Raw genomic sequence first — 18,140 nt, forward strand, 5'->3', positions numbered from 1 at the left:
TGAGGCTCCATTGTACTGAAGGTTACACCTCTTTGAACCCCTCTAGAGAATTCCTTGGAGAAGTCGCAGGAGGTGAAGTGGGCCCCCTCCTGTGTGTCTTCGGGTGATGAACACGTGACAGGTGTTCAGGTGAGTTGCCTCTTCAATAACAGACAACATGGAAGTCTCCAGCACATTATCTCACAGATTCCTGAGGCAGAAGGTGTAAGTCCTAAGAAGGAGCTTTGAAAACAAGCAGTTTCTAAACTGTATTTTAGTGCTTTCCAGTGGAGTCTGGGATAATCCAGAAGTAAACAGACGAAAGCCGAGCTGCCGGAGGGGAAGGCGGCCGAGCCACCCGTCTGGTGCCGCCTTCCTAACCCTGCGGGGCCCTCGAGGTCCTTCCGCACAACCGTTTTCCCTGGTGCCAGAGTCGTTCCTTTCTCCCGTGGTCATTCAGCACATTCTTTTTTCACGCGCAGCATTATTCCAGGCCGGGGGTGGCCGCTGTGGACGAGAGCAGAGCTGGGCTTAGTCGTCACGAGCTCCCGGCCCAGCGACTGCCGCTGACAGTCAAGGTCCAGGGAAGAGGGCACCAGAAGGTCAGGGAGGGCATCTCTGAGGAAGTGAGAGGGGCCGCAGCTGAAGGGGGAGCAGAAGTGAACTGGACTTCAGGGAAGGGAGGGACCGAAGGCGAGGGGAGAAGGGAAGGATGCCTGCTGGGTGTTTCCACGAGCTGATGTTTTGGGCACTGTCTGTGCTAAGTCGTGTGTTGGCATCATCGACGTAATAGTCTTCATCCTATTTGGGGGTACCCTGCCTTACAGATGAGAGGAAGCCAGGTCCCTGTATCCTTGGCCCTACAGCTAAAGGTGATAGAGCCGGGGCTCGAACCCATCTTACTGCCGAGTCCCCACCCTGGGCCTCCTCCCTGCTCTGCGTCCTAACGTGAGCCCAGCAGGCCTTGTGGAGGTTGCAGACAGTGATGCGTGTGGTGGTCCCCTTACCAGGATCAGAGAGAGTCAGGGGTCTCAGCCCATGACTTCCCACACTGAGACGTGCAGTGCTGTGAAGAGGGAGTTTCCAGAGTCCTTGGTAGGAAAGTTGCCAGGGCTCAGAATGGGGCAAACCCACCAGAGCCCTGGGAGCCTCTGTCCCTGAGGCAGGGGAACAACGCGGGAAATGAGGCGTGCGTTCGCCAGCCCCCCGTCAGAGCATCAGCAGGAGCGCAATGTGTGGAGGACAGAGCTTAACTGACCCGGTCAGTTAGACTTTGCACCACCATTCGCATGACTTGAGTCATCTTGCGGTCCCTTCTCGAATAATACTGACTTTATCTGCCCTGAACACATGTTGTTGATGTGCCCACGAGACCGTGAACTTCTCACAGGCCAGAAACCTGCTTGTTTCTGTGTCCTGTGGACCTGGCCTTGTGCCAGTCCTGCAGCGGACACTCAGTAATGAATGCATTTTGTAGCATTTCTGGAACTAATTCTCTTGCCCCTCTTTCTATATTTATCGCCTTATCGAATTTATATTTCAGCTATGCAAGCAGTTTTACAAATACATATAATTAGATTATGAATTGTCTTAACTCTCTCAGCATGGTGTATTTTAAAGCGCTAACACTTGCTGGAAATAGATAAGAAATCTCCTTACAACATTTGAAAATAGGAAGACATCATTAACAAGGGCAAGATGATGATCACACATTCAGAAATTGGACTTGTTTTTCCAAATACCAAACTTGTTGTGGGGACTGTAAATTGACAGAACTTTCTGTTGGGATTCCGTGAGCCGTAGATGCTTTCTGCCAGCCGTCCCGTGTGCGCTGTAGGGTGGGATCATGCCATTCTATTTGCATGGTCCAATTTCTGGCCATCGCAGTACGTTTTCCAGTATGTTGATTTGTTCTTTCTCTAAAAACTAACAGTGTCAGAATTCTTTATGCCCATTAGCCTACTGAATCTTGAAAGAGAAAATTCTTCACTATTGGCAAAGTACAGAAGAGTTAGGCTATTTGCATAACTTGAATGGAGAGTCTCTCTTTTACCTCAGAAGGTTAGATGGGGAAAAAAAATGCATGTGAGTTTTGGAACTCACTGTCCTTTCAGCTGCAAAGATCAAACAAGGATATTTGACCTTTTTTTTTTTTTTTTTACTGTTTGCTTAAATGTCTGGAAACTGATGCTTATTAATCCACAAGAAGCCGAGAAAGTACAGTACGTCCTAGTGTCCATCGTGACCAGCATCTGGCAGGGAGTAGGCATTGATTCATAGTTATTGTAATCCAATATATTGATTAATTGAAAGTCAGCTATGTGTCAGCTCCCTGCCATATTCTGAAAATTGCAATTAATTTGATACTGAAAATATGCCCAAGATATTATTGCTTTATGATGCAGAAAGCATTCCAGAGACTTCCTAAACTTCTGAGCCATTGTTTTAACATCACTTTAAATTGTATTGCAATGTGATAATGCCGGTTAATAGGAATTCTCGATCGATAATGTGCTCTCAGTATCAACCTATATCCATAATTTTTAATCCAAAACATCAAAGAAAAAAATGTTTATGGAATTGACTTAAAGGCAGTTTTTTAGTATGCCTTTGGAACTACCCCCAATTGCTTTTCAGACAACTCCGAGCTACACATTTTGTCATTGAACAACAGTGTCAGTACAGAAAAGCCTCGAAGGAGAGCCATCTGTAATCAGGCACAGAGCTAGCAGCCAGGCACGCCCCGTTGTATTTAATGGGACAGAGAAGCTCACTGATGGGAAATATTGCAGGACCCCTCAGATGCCTCTGTGGTATCTACTCATGCAGCCACAGCTGCCCCTTTCAGCCATCCCTACGATGAACACGTCCTGCAAAGCCAGGAATTTTTAATATAATCTACTGAAAGCCATTGCTGAAAAATCAGGTGCTTATGAAAAATCGGGTGTTTATGATGCCGGGGTCCCTCATATAGCACGGCACCCTTGGGACACCTTTCATCAGCACGACTCCCTTGTCCTTCAGAGTCCTAGCAAAATACTGGATGGTGGGCTGCTCCCCAGGACGAGGGTTAACGTCTCCATCAAAGTTACAGAGTGAATTCAGTCCACAACTGAAATTTTCAAGAAATGGCTGAATTCACCCACTGAGTCTGCCCTACCAAGGAAACGCACCAGGATTTCTACCCAGGTCTGGAAAGAAGACATGAACACAGACTGTGATGTTCTCAAAGGCATCTCACTTGCCCCAGAGCCCACAAGGCTTCAATCAGAGTCTTTCCGCACTGGCAGCCTAGCAGATTAGACCTGCTCTGTGTGTCCTGTTGACTTGTATATGGTGAAGCCACAGCGGGATTAAGAGCGCAGGGAACGTCACCAAGGACATTCCGTGAAGGACTCTGCCACATCGCAGGCTGAGAGTCCCCAGACCAACATCAAGGACCCTCACGGCCAAACCAAGACCCTCAAAGCAACGGCCACCACCGCCTTTCACATCCCTTTCCCCCAGAGACCAGAGGCAGGAGGAAAACAAATATCACAGCCTGGAAGGGGACTAAATAAGTTACCAACTGTGTTGACATCACAAGTCCATGATTCTTTAATAGGTAGCATATTGAGAAAACGTCTGATAATTTAAGAGCACGTCAATAAGAGTTCTGCAACAAAATTTGCTATAAAAAAATCTTTCACCATTATGAGCATGTCACTTACTGGGAGAAAAAGATCTTTCCCTATACTGTCTCTCCCTCTCTCCAGAGCTCGTTTCAGACCCATGTTATTGCCCTAAGAGGAAAAAAATAAGAACCACTCCATTAAAAACCAGAAGTTGTACCCTTCACAGCAGCAGCCCTCAGAGCCTCTGGGGGACAACGTGGCTCTCAGTCAAACAGCACGTTAGAGAGCTCTTTGCTCACTGGAGTCAGTCGTATTTGCATTTTGGAAAACGTTAGGCATTGATTTTGTAGAGTTGTTTAAAATTAGATACTTTAAGAATTAATGTGCACAGGTGTTAGTAATGAAGAGTATCACCATTTATAAAAATTGCGGAACTTTGCTCTTAAATTGTAAGAATTGCACAGTGACAATATTAATATTTTCATCATTTTGGAGACTACAAGCTTAATTGCCTTTCAGAATAGTAAGACTAAGCAGTTTTCATACAATTTCTACCTAAAGGAGGAAAAGGCTAGGACTAGAATAGCAGGATTTTATATGGTCCTAAAGAATTTCTCTGACATACTTTGGGGAAGTATTGGGGAAAATAGGGTTTGGCAAGAAGTTAGATTATGCAAAGTTCTTTATCTAGAGGAAAAGCATACAGAGAATTAACTTTGAGCCCATCTTTTGACCTCCAAATAATTTGTCACTTTTTGTAGCATTTATTGAATAAAGTCTTAATGATTTTTTCACAGTTTGTTCCCTTCATAATTATTGTACCAAGCTGAGTAGCATGAGTGTTGTGGATAATGATTTCTTATACTGAAAATACTGCATTTACTGCCTTCCCAAACTCACACCTGTGTTTCAACAGCATTTTGCTAGCTCACATCTTGACTGGTTAAAAAAAAAAAAAAAAATTAACAAGTACAGAACATGGTAGAATTGCATAGGTGCAATTCCAAATTGGGCTTATTGTGCAGAATTACTTTTCTGAAAACACTTTAATAACACAAGTCAAAAAGTTCCTATTGTTGGGCTTCCCTGGTGGCGCAGTGGTTGAGAGTCCGCCTGCCGATGCAGGGGACACGGGTTCGTGCCCCGGTCCGGGAGGATCCCACATGCCACAGAGCGGCTGGGCCTGTGAGCCATGGCCGCTGAGCCTGCGCGTCCAGAGCCTGTGCTCCGCAACAGGAGAGGCCACAGCAGTGAGAAGCCCGCGTACCGCAAAAAAAAAAAAAAAAAAAAAAAGTTCCTATTGTTGCTTTCGCTCTCTCCTTCTTCAAGAAACCATCAGAGTCATGGAGAGGAAGGCTCCAAGCTGACTGAGCTGCAGGCGTGGCCACTCTTACACTGTAAGAAGAGGTCTTGAATTTACCAGAGAGCTATGGGCATCCCCAGGGGCCCTGGGGGCTTATTAGGGCCCATATCAGGTCTTCTGGGGAGATGTAAGTTCAACTCCCAAGCAAATCTATTGTCAAGACTCAAACTGAAAAAAAAAAAATTTAGGTAACTGGAAGCAAAGCCAGTGGTATGATTCTGGGGGCAAAAGTGACTCATCTGATGAACCACTTAAGGACCGGAAGAAGCCCGGGCAAAGGCGAGGGCTGCTCACCGTGCAACGGGCGCCAGCGCGCGCTTCTCCCGCTCCTTCCCCACAGCCCTCCAAGTTCCGTTGTATTTTCTTCTTCTTTTTTTTAACTATGGAGAAACTGCAGCGCACAGAGTGTGAATAACCTCCCCGGGGCACACAGCCAGTAAACGGCTGGCTGGCACCCGCACCGATACTTGCGGAGAGGTGATGAGTAGTTCGGCAGCAGCGGCTGGGGTCTCCAACCTGCATTAAATCTGCATGAGAAGCCCCTTCTTGAAGCCACTTTGAGACAAAATGAGAGATGGATTGGCCAGCTCCCCACGGTCCTTTGTGGTCATGGCATGAGCACAGACGCCATTGAAGAATGTGTGTATTTTCATCAAAGGGCAATGAATCAGCAGAGTGTTCTCATTCTGCTAAAGAGAACTAGTGCCATTGGTCAATATTCATGTTCTTGTACTGCATTTTACAGGGATTTTTCTTAAAGCAGTCACCCGAGCACTTACTTTCCAAACACAAATCAAAATCTTATGTCCTCCAAGCGTCACCTGAAAACAAAAGCGGTCATCCCTTACAAAGTTGCTCCTGAGAAAACATTCATATTTAACTTTGATTCAATGAAAGTAAGTTACAAAATAATGAACCTAAAGGATACTTTTGCTCTAAGATCAACCATTCAACAAACATCTCATGGAGCAATTACTACATTTCCAGCACTGTGAGTTTCAGTCAACCAAATTGTAGCTAGATCAGAGGAAAGAAACACAGAGCAAAAAATTTTTTAGTTGGAAAGCTCTAGAAAATTCTGGTCATTGGAAGTGAGATAAAAGGATTCATTGCTCTGTAATTTAACTCAAGAACTTCGATCTGTGTTTGCACCGTGGTCAAGAGCACGAGTACTGGACCCTTCGCTCATTGACTTGCTACTACTTAACAAGCACTGAGCTGCTCATGGGGGCACCTTGCTAACCCAAACCAGAGACTGCCCTCACCCTCCCTGACCGTTACCTTCCCTCTGGGAAGGCAGATTCATCGAATGACCATGTTTTTAAAATATCAACCTGTACCTGTGGCAAGTGCTATAAAGAAGACTTTATGTGAGGCTGTTAAGAGTCTGTTTGATGTAACTGAGGAAGCAAGCTGAAGTTGCTGAGGAAGGGACTTCTGGCTTAAGGGATGCGGTGAGGGGAGGGAAGAAGGAACATGGCAGGGAGGGCGGAGTGTACAAAAGCCTCACGGACAGTGGGACAGAGAGAGTGTTCGGGACCAAAAGACGGTCAGCAGCCTCAAGTGGAGTGAGTGGGCGGGTGTGAGGAGAGCAGGCTTGGAGCGGAGCCTGTAGAAGTGGAGCCTGGGCTTCACTCTGAACACAGCGGCGAGGCTTTGGGATGACGGGACCTGGGCAGGGTAGATACAAGTCAGCCAGTTGGAAAACTCCTGAAGTTTCCAGGAGGGAGGTGGGTGATGGCTTGGAGATGCTTAGCGGTGTGGAAGAGATGAAGAAAGGAGACATCCTGCTGAGGAGGTGAGAGTCAGCAGGCCTTGGATACTGGGGGTGAGAGACAGGGCGCTGAGGACGACTTGGGCCACTGAAGAGGTGGGGATGTCTTTCACTAAAATGAGGGAACTTGAAGAGTACAAGCCAGGTTTGGGATTCGAGGACAGTGGGGGCAGGAGTGAGATTGTTAAGTTTTAATATGCAGAGTTTTGCAAGGCCTTTGAGAAGACCAAGAGGAAGTGTTCCGTAGCAAGGGTATGGGTCTAGAGCTCAGAGGTGAAGTTTGGGCTGGAGATTGACCTTTGTAGGTCAATAAAAAGACAGAGAAATGAGAACATGTGAAGTATTTGCAAGACCTAAAGAATGTCCACAGACTCTAAGCAGAAAGCAGAGGGAAGTGGGGAGAGAAGGGGCCAATACATGGGGAGCAGTTTGGGGAAGGAATGGTTTGATGATGCCCACGAGGTCCAGCTCACCTGTTGGAAGCCAAGTGGTGACAGGAGGGGAGTCAGGCGGGGTGGCTTTGGTCCCCAAAGGCTCGTAGCTGGAGGACGGTCCTGCTCCCCGAGGAGGTGATGCTGGACCCAGGACAGCCGGCCCGGCGGTGCAGGCTGCCTTTGCTGTCTGCAGACCATGTGTGGGGCAGGCTGCTCAGCCCCAGCCTCAGTTTGCCCATCTGAGCCATGGGGCTGACCATGCTGTCTTTCTGTGGTTGCGAGGGTGGAATGAGGTCCCTGGTATAAAACAGCAGGATACCTGACCTGACTCCTGATGGGGAATCCAGTCACTGTCAGAAGCTACTGTTTTCTTCTTGTGACACGGGCTTTTCTAGGCAGACCACGAGTTTTGTTGTTATTATTTTATATTTTTAATTCTAGGAGTCAAGGCGAAAAGACATTCTGAATGTTTTAGAAGTGGAGTGATTCGTAACAGTATTATTGTGTTGACTGAATCTTTTCCGTGCGACCCTACAGCTGAGACCTGAGAGCCAGCAGGGAAGGGGCTCCAGGAGAAGCCAGAGGGAGGGTCCAGCTGACCTGCAAACAGGGGCTTAGGTGCTTGCTGTCCTTGAGCACCTTCCTCCTTCAGACCAGGACTAATTCAGGCTCCTTTCATAAACTGTAACGTCAAGTTTCAGGCACTGGGTGACTCAGGCCACAAGGAGGTGTCCTGGCCTCAGAAGAGGTGTGAGGACAGAGTTCACTCATTTCCGTTTGTTTGTCTGTCACCCACGCTCATCAGAGGTGGGCCTGGGTCCTGCTTGTCTTTGAATTTACAGATTCAGGGCAGACACTCATCAGCTGCTTGTCGCGTGGGGTGGACCCTAGTCTGTGAGGTCAGAGCAGGCTCTCTCCTCACATCAGCACCCTTGACATTTGGGGCCGGATAATTATTTGTTGTGGGGCCGTCCTCTGCATCCCTGGCTCCCACTCACTAGATAGACGGCAGTAGCCACCCCCGCCCCTTCCAAGATGTAACAAACAAAAATGACTCTGGACATTTCCAAATGTCTCCAGGGGGAGGGGGACAAAACTGCCTCTGGGTGAGAACCACTGCATTAGAGGAAATCTTTAATGTGATCTACTGTGTTGATTTTTTCGCTTAAGTTTACTATATTATTTGCAGAGGAAAAAGTCTGAACTGTAACCCAAATTATCTTGCAGGGTTTATTTCTGAGAAATGAGATTCTAAGTGTTTGTAATTTCTTTGTATATTCTTCTTGCTTTTCTGAAATTCCTTGTGTTTCTTTATTGTACATGTATTGCTCTTACAACTTAACAGGGAGAGAATGAAAAAAGTTTAATGCGTGAAAGTGATTTTTTTAAGCGTATAATTGATTTCTTCCTCATATCCTGATATTCCTAACAATCATATAGACTTAAGCCACTGAACATTGTATCCTCCTCCTCCCCCTCCTCCCCCCCTCCCCCCCTCCTCCCCCTCCTCCCCCTCCTCCTCCTTCTTCTTCTTATATTATTATTAATTTTGTTTAATTATCTCTTCTTTAGGTAATTGTAAATTACTCTGAGTATTTCAAGCAGCAGTGTCATAATCTATTAATTCAAGTTCTAGATATTGACCAAATTCATTGGTCAGCTAAGCACTGGATTTCATTCTCAGAGACACTTGACCCTTTTGTATAAAGGCAGGAACTTTTCCAGCATCAAGTGACTTTGGAATAACCACATTTGTCAAGTGACACTTTTGGAGTCCCCAGACCCAAAACACAGGAAAGAAGAAGGTATGTGTATATAACGTATTAAAGTTGCAGTAAAACTTGATTTTAAAAAAAAAGTCAACTAAGAGATTCTGCAAAACTCCAAATCAAAGGAAGATTCAAAAGAAAGGATCTGGGGCACTCTTTCCTCACCCCTTAATTTGCACAGGTTTAAATGAGGGGGCTAACCCAGAAGCGAAGGCTTTCTTTCAGCACAGACATTCAGAAGGGAAAAAAGAAGTCATTAGACGAGATGTGTGTTCAAGAGCTGAGAAGCCTGGCATTCAGGTGTGGGTGAGCAGTGTATTTTCAAAAGCAGGAGAAAGATTTCCTTTTTCATTTTCTTTTGGTATTTTCATCACTTGGATCTTAGATAACGACTGTCCTAATCCACTCAGGCTGCCATAACAAAATACTACAGGTTGAGTGGCTTAAACCACAGAAATTTCTTTCTCACAGTGCTGGAGGCTGGAAGTCCCAGGTCAAGGTGCCAGGATGGTACATTTCGTTCTGAGGCCTCTTCCCTTGGCTCATAGGGGCCACCGTCTTGCTGTGTGCTCATGTGACCACTTCTTTGTGTGCATGGAGAAAAGCGGGGGGGGAGAGAAGGAGAGAATATATGCTCTGGTGTCTCTTAGTCCAAGTGTACTAATCCCATCACAAGAGCCTCACCCTTATGACCTCATCTAACCCTAGTTACCTCCCAAAGCCCCTGTCTCCAAATACCGTCAACTCAGGGCTTAGGGCCTCAACATATGAACTTTGGGAGGACACAAATATTCAGTCCATAACACCTACTTGGTGATAACGTGCAAAAACGGATGATAGAATTGCTCATTATTTATAAGGCATGACTGTTTGATCAAAAACTCTCTCTTAAATAGTTTGCTTGTTCGGTAAGAAGTCGGCATTCTTGTTGTTGATTTCTTTCTGTGAGATGCCCCTTCGACAGTGATGCACCCTAGCTCCCATCGTTTACGTACCAAGTGTGCCCACTCCCCCTGCTGTGTTGCTGTCACTTACTAGATGACCAAGTCAGGTTAACAGTCAAAAACTGACCTTAGACATTGATTTCTAGTATCCTCTGGAATTATTTTCTAGTGTCTCTGTTAAAAATATGTTTAACTAACTTACTTATTTTTTTATAAACTTATTTATTTATTTATTTATTTATAATTTTTTTATTATTATTATTATTATTATTTTGCATTATGCGGGCCTCTCACTGTTGTGGCCTCTCCCATTGCGGAGCACAGGCTCCAGATGCGCAGGCTCAGCGGCCATGGCTCACGGGCCCAGCCGCTCCGCGGCACGTGGGATCTTCCCGGACCGGGGCACGAACCCGTGTCCCCTGCATCGGCAGGTGGACTCCCAACCACTGCGCCACCAGGGAAGCCCTATTTTATTCATTTTATTTTTTGGCTGTGTTGGCTCTTCGTTGCTGTGCGTGGGCTTTCCCTAGTTGCGGTGAGCAGGGGCTACTCTTTGTCGCGGAGCGCCGGCTTCTCATTGCGGTGGCTTCTCCTGTTACGGAGCACAGGCTCTAGGCGTATGAGCTCAGTAGTTGTGGCTCACGGACTCTAGAGTGGAGGCTCAGCAGTTGTGGCGCACGGGCTTAGTTGCTCCTCGGCATATGGGATCTTCCCGGACCAGGGTTCGAACCCGTGTCCCCTGCATTGGCAGGCAGATTCTCCACCACTGTGCCACCAGGGAAGCCCCTAGGTAACTTATTTTTTTTTATTAGTTTCTGCTTTATAACAAAGTGAATCAGTCATACATATACATCTGTTCCCCCATCCCTTCCCTCTTGCGTCTCCCTCCCTCCCACCCTCCCTATCCCACCCCTCCAGGCAGTCACAAAGCACGGAGCTGATCTCCCTGTGCTATGCGGCTGCTTCCCACTATCTATCTACCTTACGTTTGGTACTGTATATATGTCCATGCCTCTCTTTCGCTTTGTCACAGCTTACCCTTCCCCCTCCCCATATCCTCAAGTCTATTCTCAAGTAGGTCTGTGTCTTTATTCCTGTTTTACCCCTAGGTTCTTCGTGACATTTTTTTTCTTAAATTCCATATATATGTGTTAGCATATGGTTAGCATTTGTCTTTCTCTTTCTGAGTTACTTCACTCTGTATGACAGACTCTAGGTCTATCCACCTCATTACAAATAGCTCAGTTTCGTTTCTTTTTATGGCTGAGTAATATTCCATTGTATATATGTGCCACATCTTCTTTATCCATTCATCCGATGATGGACACTTAGGTTGTTTCCATCTCCGGGCTATTGTGAATAGAGCTGCAATGAACATTTTGGTACATTTGTAATTGATGTCTAGTCTCATAGCATTGTGGTCGGAAAAGATACTTGATACAATTTCAATTTTCTTAAATTTACCAAGGCTTGATTTGTGACCCAAGATATGATCTATCCTGGAGAATGTTCCATGAGCACTTGAGAGAATGTATATTCTGTTGTTTTTGGATGGAATGTCCTATAAATATCAATTAAGTCCATCTTGTTTAATGTATCATTTAAAGCTTGTGTTTCCTTATTTATTTTCATTTTGGATGATCTGTCCATTCGTGAATGTGGGGTGTTAAAGTCCCCTACTATGAGTGTGTTACTGTTGATTTCCCCTTTTATGGCTGTTAGTATTTGCCTTATGTATTGAGGTGCTCCTATGTTGGGTGCATAAATACTTACAATTGTTATATCTTCTTCTTGGATCGATCCCTTTATCATTATGTAGTGTCCTTCTTTGTCTCCTGTAATAGTGTTTATTTTAAAGTCCATTTTGTCTGATATGAGAATTGCTACTCCAGCTTTCTTTTGATTTCCATTTGCGTGGAATATCTTTTTCCATCCCCTTACTTTCAATCTGTATGTGTCTCTAGGTCTGAAGTGGGTCTCTTGTAGACAGCATATATATGGGTCTTGTTTTTGTATCCGTTCAGCCAATCTGTGTCTTTTGGTGGGAGCATTTAGTCCATTTACATTTAAGGTAATTATTGATATGTATGTTCCTATTACCATTTCCTTAATTGTTTTGGGTTCGTTATTGTAGGTATTTTCCTTCTGATGTGTTTCTTGCCTAGAGAAGTTCCTCTAGCATTTGTTGTAAAGCTGGTTTGTTGGTGCTGAACTCTCTCAGCTTTTGCTTGTCTGTAAACGTTTTAATTTCTCCATCAAATCTGAATGAGATCCTTGCTGGGTAGAGTAGTCTTGGTTGCAGGTTTTTCTCCTTCATCACTTTAATTATGTCCTGCCACTCCCTTCTGGCTTGTAGAGTTTCTGCTGAGAGATCAGCTGTTAACCTGATGGGGATTCCCTTGTGTGTTATTTGTTGTTTTTGCCTTGCTGCTTTTAATATGATTTCTTTGTGTTTAATTTTTGACAGTTTGATTAATATGTGTCTTGATGTATTTCTCCTTGGATTTATTCTGTATGGGACTCTCTGTGCCTCCTGGACTTGATTAACTATTTCCTTTCCTATATTAGGGAAGTTTTAAACTATAATCTCTTCAAATATTTTCTCAGTCCCTTTCTTTTTCTCTTCTTCTTCTGGAACCCCTATAATTCGAATGTTGGTGCGTTTAATATTGTCCCAGAGGTCTCTGAGACTGTCCTCTGTTCTTTTCATTCTTTTTTCTTTATTTTGCTCTGCATCAGTTATTTCCACTATTTTATCTTCCACCTCACTTATCCGTTCTTCTGCCTCAGTTATTCTGCTATTGATCCCATCTAGAGTATTTTTCATTTCATTTATTGTGTTTTTAATCGATGCTTGATTCATCTTTAGTTCTTCTAGGTCCTTGTTAACTGTTTCTTGCATTTTGTCTATTCTATTTCCAAGATTTTGGATCTTGGAAATAGAATCTTGGATCATCTTTACTATCATTATTCTGAATTCTTTTTCATGTAGACTGCCTATTTCCTCTTCATTTGTTAGGTCTGGTGGGTTTTTATCTTGCTCCTTCTCCTGCTGTGTGTTTTTCTGTCTTCTCATTTTGCTTATGTTACTGTGTTTGGGGTCTCCTTTTTGCAGGCTGCAGGTTCGTAGTTCCCGTTGTTTTTGGTGTCTGTCCCTAGTGGCTAAGGTTGGTTCAGTGGGTTGTGTAGGCTTCCTGGTGGAGGGGAGTAGTGCCTGTGTTCTGGTGGATGAGGCTGGATCTTGTCTTTCTGGTGGACAGGTCCACGTCTTGTGGTGTATTTTGGGGTCTCTGTGGACTTTTTATGATTTTAGGCAGCCTCTCTGCTAATGGGTGGCGTTGTGTTCCTGTCTTGCTAGTTGTTTGGCATAGGGTGTCCAGCACTGTAGCTTGGTGGTCATTGAGTGAAGCTGGGTGCTGGTGTTTAGATGGAGATCTGTGGAAGATTTTCGCCATTTGATATTATGTGGAGCTGGGAGGTCTCTCGTGGATCAGTGTCCTGAAGTTGGCTCTCCCGCCTCAGAGGCACAGCACTGACTCCTGGCTCCTCAATTTGGGATGATTCGTTGTCTATTCATGTATTCCCCAGATGCAGGGTACATCAAGTTGATTGTGGAGCTTTAATCCGCTGCTTCTGAGGCTGCTAGGAGAGATTTCCCTTTCTCTTCTTTGTTCTCACAGCTCCTGGGTCTCAGCTTTGGATTTGGCCCCACCTCTCCGTGTAGGTCGCCGGAGGGCGTCTGTTCTTCGCTCAGACAGGACAGGGTTAAAGGAGCAGCCTCTTCGGGGACTCTGGCTCACTCAGCCCGGGGGGCAGGGAGGGGCACGGAGTGCGGGTGGAGCCTGCAGTGGCAGAGGCCGGTGTGACGTTGCACCAGGCCGAGGCGCGCCGTGCGTTCTCCCAGGGAAGCCGTCCCTGGATCCCGGGACCCCGGCAGTGACGGGCTGCACAGGCTCCCCGGAAGGGGGGCGTGGACAGTGACCTGCGCTCGCACACAGGCCTCGCAGTGGCGGCAGCAGGCCCAGCGTCCCACGCCTGTCTCTGGGGTCCGCGCTTTCAGCCGCGGCTCGAGCCCGTCTCTGGAGCTCCTCCAAGCAGCGCTCTTAATCCCCTCTCCTCGCGCACCAGGAAACAAAGAGGGAAGAAAAAGTCTCTTGCCTCTTCGGCAGGTCCAAACTTTTTCCTGGACTCCTGGCTAGCTGTGGCGCATTAGCCCCTTCAGGCTGTGTTCACGCCGCCAACCCCAGTCCTCTCCCTGCGCTCTGACTGAAGCCCGAGCCTCAGCTCCCAGCGCTGCCCGCCCCGGCGGGCGAGCAGACAAGTCTCTCGGGCTGGTGAGTGCCAGTTGGCACTGATCCTCTGTGCGGGAATCTCTCCGCTTTGCCCTACCCAGGTACGTGGGGAGTTTCTTGCCTTTTGGGAGGTCTGAGGTCTTCTGCCAGCGTACAGTAGGTGTTCTGTAGGAGTTGTTCCACGTGTAGCTGTATTTCTGGTGTATCTGTGGGGAGGAAGGTGATCTCCGTGTCTTACTCTTCCGCCATCTTCCCCAGAAGTCTTCCAGTAACTTATTTTTATCTGTGTTAATATTGGTTAAATCTCATTGGGGCACAAGTATTCAATACAGTGAGATTTCATTACAGTGAAAGCTATTTGCTCATCCCTTGGTTCCATTATAATGAAATCAGAAAAACAGTGCATTAATGCTGAAGAATTTACATAGTGTTTTTATTTTATGGAGCTTTGTATAACACCATACACCCTTGCACACTTCCATTCATTTACTAAGACAAAAGTAGAATACAGCAGAAACATAAATCACCAAAATACTGCTTGGGAGGAGAGAGAAAGCAAGCGTGACTATAGCATGTAGGTGAAGTAATTCTGTAGTCAGTATTGAGAAGTGGGGAGGAGGTGATGATGAAACAAAAGGGAGATATTTTGAATCATTTCAAAAATACATTTTCCACTCTAGAAAATCCTGCTTTTCCTTGGTAGGCAGATGAGTTTCTTCCCCTGGAGAAGCCACCTGTGGATATGACACTTGTTGCATTTTCTTTATATAGAACCGTGTTTTTCACACAGAGCTGAGCATCAGATTTGCTTGCTCTATCCTTGATTTTCTCTTTTCCCAAATCTGACATGATACTTGGAGTCAGTCTGGGCAGAGCTCGGGGTCAGCTTCCCCAGGTGTGCAGCCAGTTCCCAGCCTCTCCTGAGCTGAATGGGGTCATAAACCCTCCCTCTTCGTCCCCAGTAAGTGCTGATACTGAATCAGCTGCAAAGTGCAATGTTTTTAGATGATGCCCATTCATTCTGCTGAAACTCACACACACACACACACATAGTGTATAAATATAATAAGAATAGACAATGCAATCTATCTAGTAAGTGTTGCTACTAGACCTTCTGCAGTGGCAGTGTGTCTCCTTGGCAGTAATTCCCTTCACCCCGCCTATGGCTGTGTTATTTGCAGAATCACCAGTGCTGTGGAGGCCTGCCACCAAGGCAGTGCCCTGGGAACTTGGTCACACATTATTTTTCAGGTGTTTTACATTTGTCATGTGTGGTTGACCTCAGCCCCCAACCTGGGGAGAGTGAAGCCCACTAGTGGCCTGGGGGACAGATGCCGCGTCCTTGTCCTTCTAAGTCACTGACCCAGAACATGACACATACTTCCAACTCCTCCTTTAACCACTCGTCCTAACGTGTTCCCAGGTATTCTTTCTCCCACCTGTGGATGCAGCAGTCATTTTGGCCTCTTACGCTTTCTCCAAGTTTCTTTCTTCCCGGGACCAGCTACGCTTCAGGAGCCTACTCCTACCTTTTATTTCCCTGTTCTGTATAAAAATGGCACTTCTATACTTTAACTAACTTCCGTGGTGCCCTCACCTGAGAGCCTGGGAGATTTGGGGCTGCGGTGAGTACCACCCTTGGATTTCTAGAGAACCACATGCTCACTAACCTTTATCAGTAAGCCCCCGTGATGTGACCTCACCTGTCATCTCACAGAGGCACAAAACAGAGCTTCCTAAACCATAATCCTTCAAGCCCGTGTTAGCAGAGGCAACAGTCTGCTTTGTAGTTGCAAGTGGCTGGAGTTACAGATGTGTGTTCTACCAGTTATCAGTTTGCATATTGCAAGCAAGATAACTTAGCCTGTATTATACATCAAGCCAGTTTAATCTGGAATTTGTAGAAATCAAGTTTCCAGTCTTGCATCACACCTCCAAGGGAGGTGCCCTGCACACGTCTCTGCGTGGAGCATGGTAACTACATCCCAGTTAATTTCTCCACCCCAAGAATGAGATGCTACTGATCTCTGTGAATTTCTCAAGAGGCAAAGGATGGTTCTTCGCAGGAAGTTGTAAATGGTTCAAAAGTTAGAGAAGCACAGAGAAGTAGCATGTCCTGTATATTCTCTGCCTCTCTGAAATGAGGTAAAAGAAGGGATTTATCTTCTCAAGAACACAATATGCTTCTTGGGAGCAGGTGGACCAACTTACAAAGGCCCCTTTGAAATAGAAACTAAAATAATGCTTATTGGTCATTCTACTCCCATGGCGAAGGGGCGTGGGGGGCGGACAGAAATCAGAAAGACAACCAGGCTTGGAACGTGGGTCGCATGAGGCTTTTCTCAATGATCACAAACTCCAGCCTCCTAACAAATAACAACTGGATTTATTAAGTATTCTTAAGGGTCAGTCTAGCGAAAGAGCAGCTATAAAATTGAAACACGTGGAACGTGCTACCTAAGTGTTCCAATAGCAAATGTCTGGAAGAATCAGCAAGAAATGTAGTAGTGCTGCCTCCAGAGAGGGGACCTGGATGCCACAGGCCAGGGCAGCGGGGAAGGTTATGGGTGTGATGCTTTAGAGCTTGTGAAGAATGTCTGTTATCATCTCCTGTGATCCCCACATCAGCTCCGTGGGGAACTCACGGCAGGTGCTGTGATCCATATTTAATGGTACATGGCACTAAAATGTTGAGAGTTTAAGTGATTTTCCCAGAGTCGCAAAGCTAATGACAGATGGATGTGGGACAGGAATGTGGTTGGTTCCCTGGGACAGAAATCCCTGAACCCCTGAATCCTCTAGATGGTGCCCTGGACTCCTGAGCCCAGGGCTCCCCTCCCTCCATCCCCCCAATCCTCCTGCCTGCCCCATGGTTGCTCCAAGGGCAGGAGGGGTCTGAGCCAACAGGAGGGCCCATGCCTGACCCGCTGCCTCCTTTACATGTTGATCCCTGATCCCACAGTTGTTAAATATCCCTGAAAGAAGGTCCCTTGAAGGATCAGGGGGTCCCATCTACGTCCCTCCTCCCTCAGCATCTTCACACACTGGGTGAGCCTCCTGGTGGTCTGACCAGTGGTCGGCTTGTCTCCACGTGGCTCAGAGCCCTGGTCTCTCCAAGCCAGCTGCCCACATGGCACGTCTCTCACAAATGAGCTGGGTCTTCAACAACCAGCCCTGGATGCACAGTTAGTGCTGATTAATGAGGACAGTGGCCTGCTGGGCTGTGCTTGGTGGTTTAGTGGGTGAAGCTGGCGTGCCCCACTGTCGCCTGACTATTGATGTGAGCACCGTCTGAGTAGCCTGGGCTACGGCCTGGCTGGGGAGGGGCCGTGGCTGCACTGGCTCTAAGGGCGCACCTTCCCTGCTCCTCCTTCCTCATCAAAATCCAGCCCCTACAAACTCCTCCTCCATCCCTAGACCCTGCAGTGGCACAGGAGAGAGGCCCATGTCTTCCTAGAGGGACCCCGCCATAGCCACAGCCTAGAGATCCCATCCCAGGACTGTCTCTGAGGATGACCCAGGCCCTCCTAATCTCTGTCACCAAATAAATGTTCATTCCACTAACCCGAACCGATGGCATTGTCCCTTCTCTCCACATTCCCAGGCAGCGCCCAAACACCCAGTGATCCTGTCCACATCAACCACTGGAAATACCGCCACGAAATCCCAGTTTCCTTCCTTTCTGAAAACCTCTAGATTTACCCTGCTAATATTTGCTTTTGGATTTTGACATCGACGTTCAGAAGTGTTTAGCCTGTGATTTCTCCTGTCCTGTAATATCTGCTGCTGGGATGACATCAGTATTCTCCTGGTCCGATGAAAGCAGTGTGGGTGTGTTCCCTCTGTATCTGTTCTCTGGAAGAGTGTGTAGGGGATGGGCATCACTTCTGTCTTAAATGTTTGGTAGAAATCAGAGGAAGCCACCTGGGCCTGAAGTTTGTTTTGTGGGGAAATTTTTTTTGCATCTCTTT

The 18,140-nt window shown here is 46.5% G+C and overlaps 1 protein-coding gene across 1 annotated transcript in view; it reads left to right on the forward strand.

Annotated features, from left to right (window-relative positions):
* The window catches only part of L3MBTL4 (L3MBTL histone methyl-lysine binding protein 4), a 400,149-nt gene that overhangs the window by 218,300 nt on the left and 163,709 nt on the right, over nt 1-18,140 (forward strand). The window contains 1 exon segment of the mRNA XM_060118356.1: nt 47-72. Within this exon segment, the coding sequence (XP_059974339.1) occupies nt 47-72 (26 nt within the window).

Source organism: Mesoplodon densirostris, chromosome 15 (genome assembly GCF_025265405.1).
Source record: "Mesoplodon densirostris isolate mMesDen1 chromosome 15, mMesDen1 primary haplotype, whole genome shotgun sequence".
Lineage (NCBI taxonomy): Eukaryota > Metazoa > Chordata > Mammalia > Artiodactyla > Ziphiidae > Mesoplodon > Mesoplodon densirostris.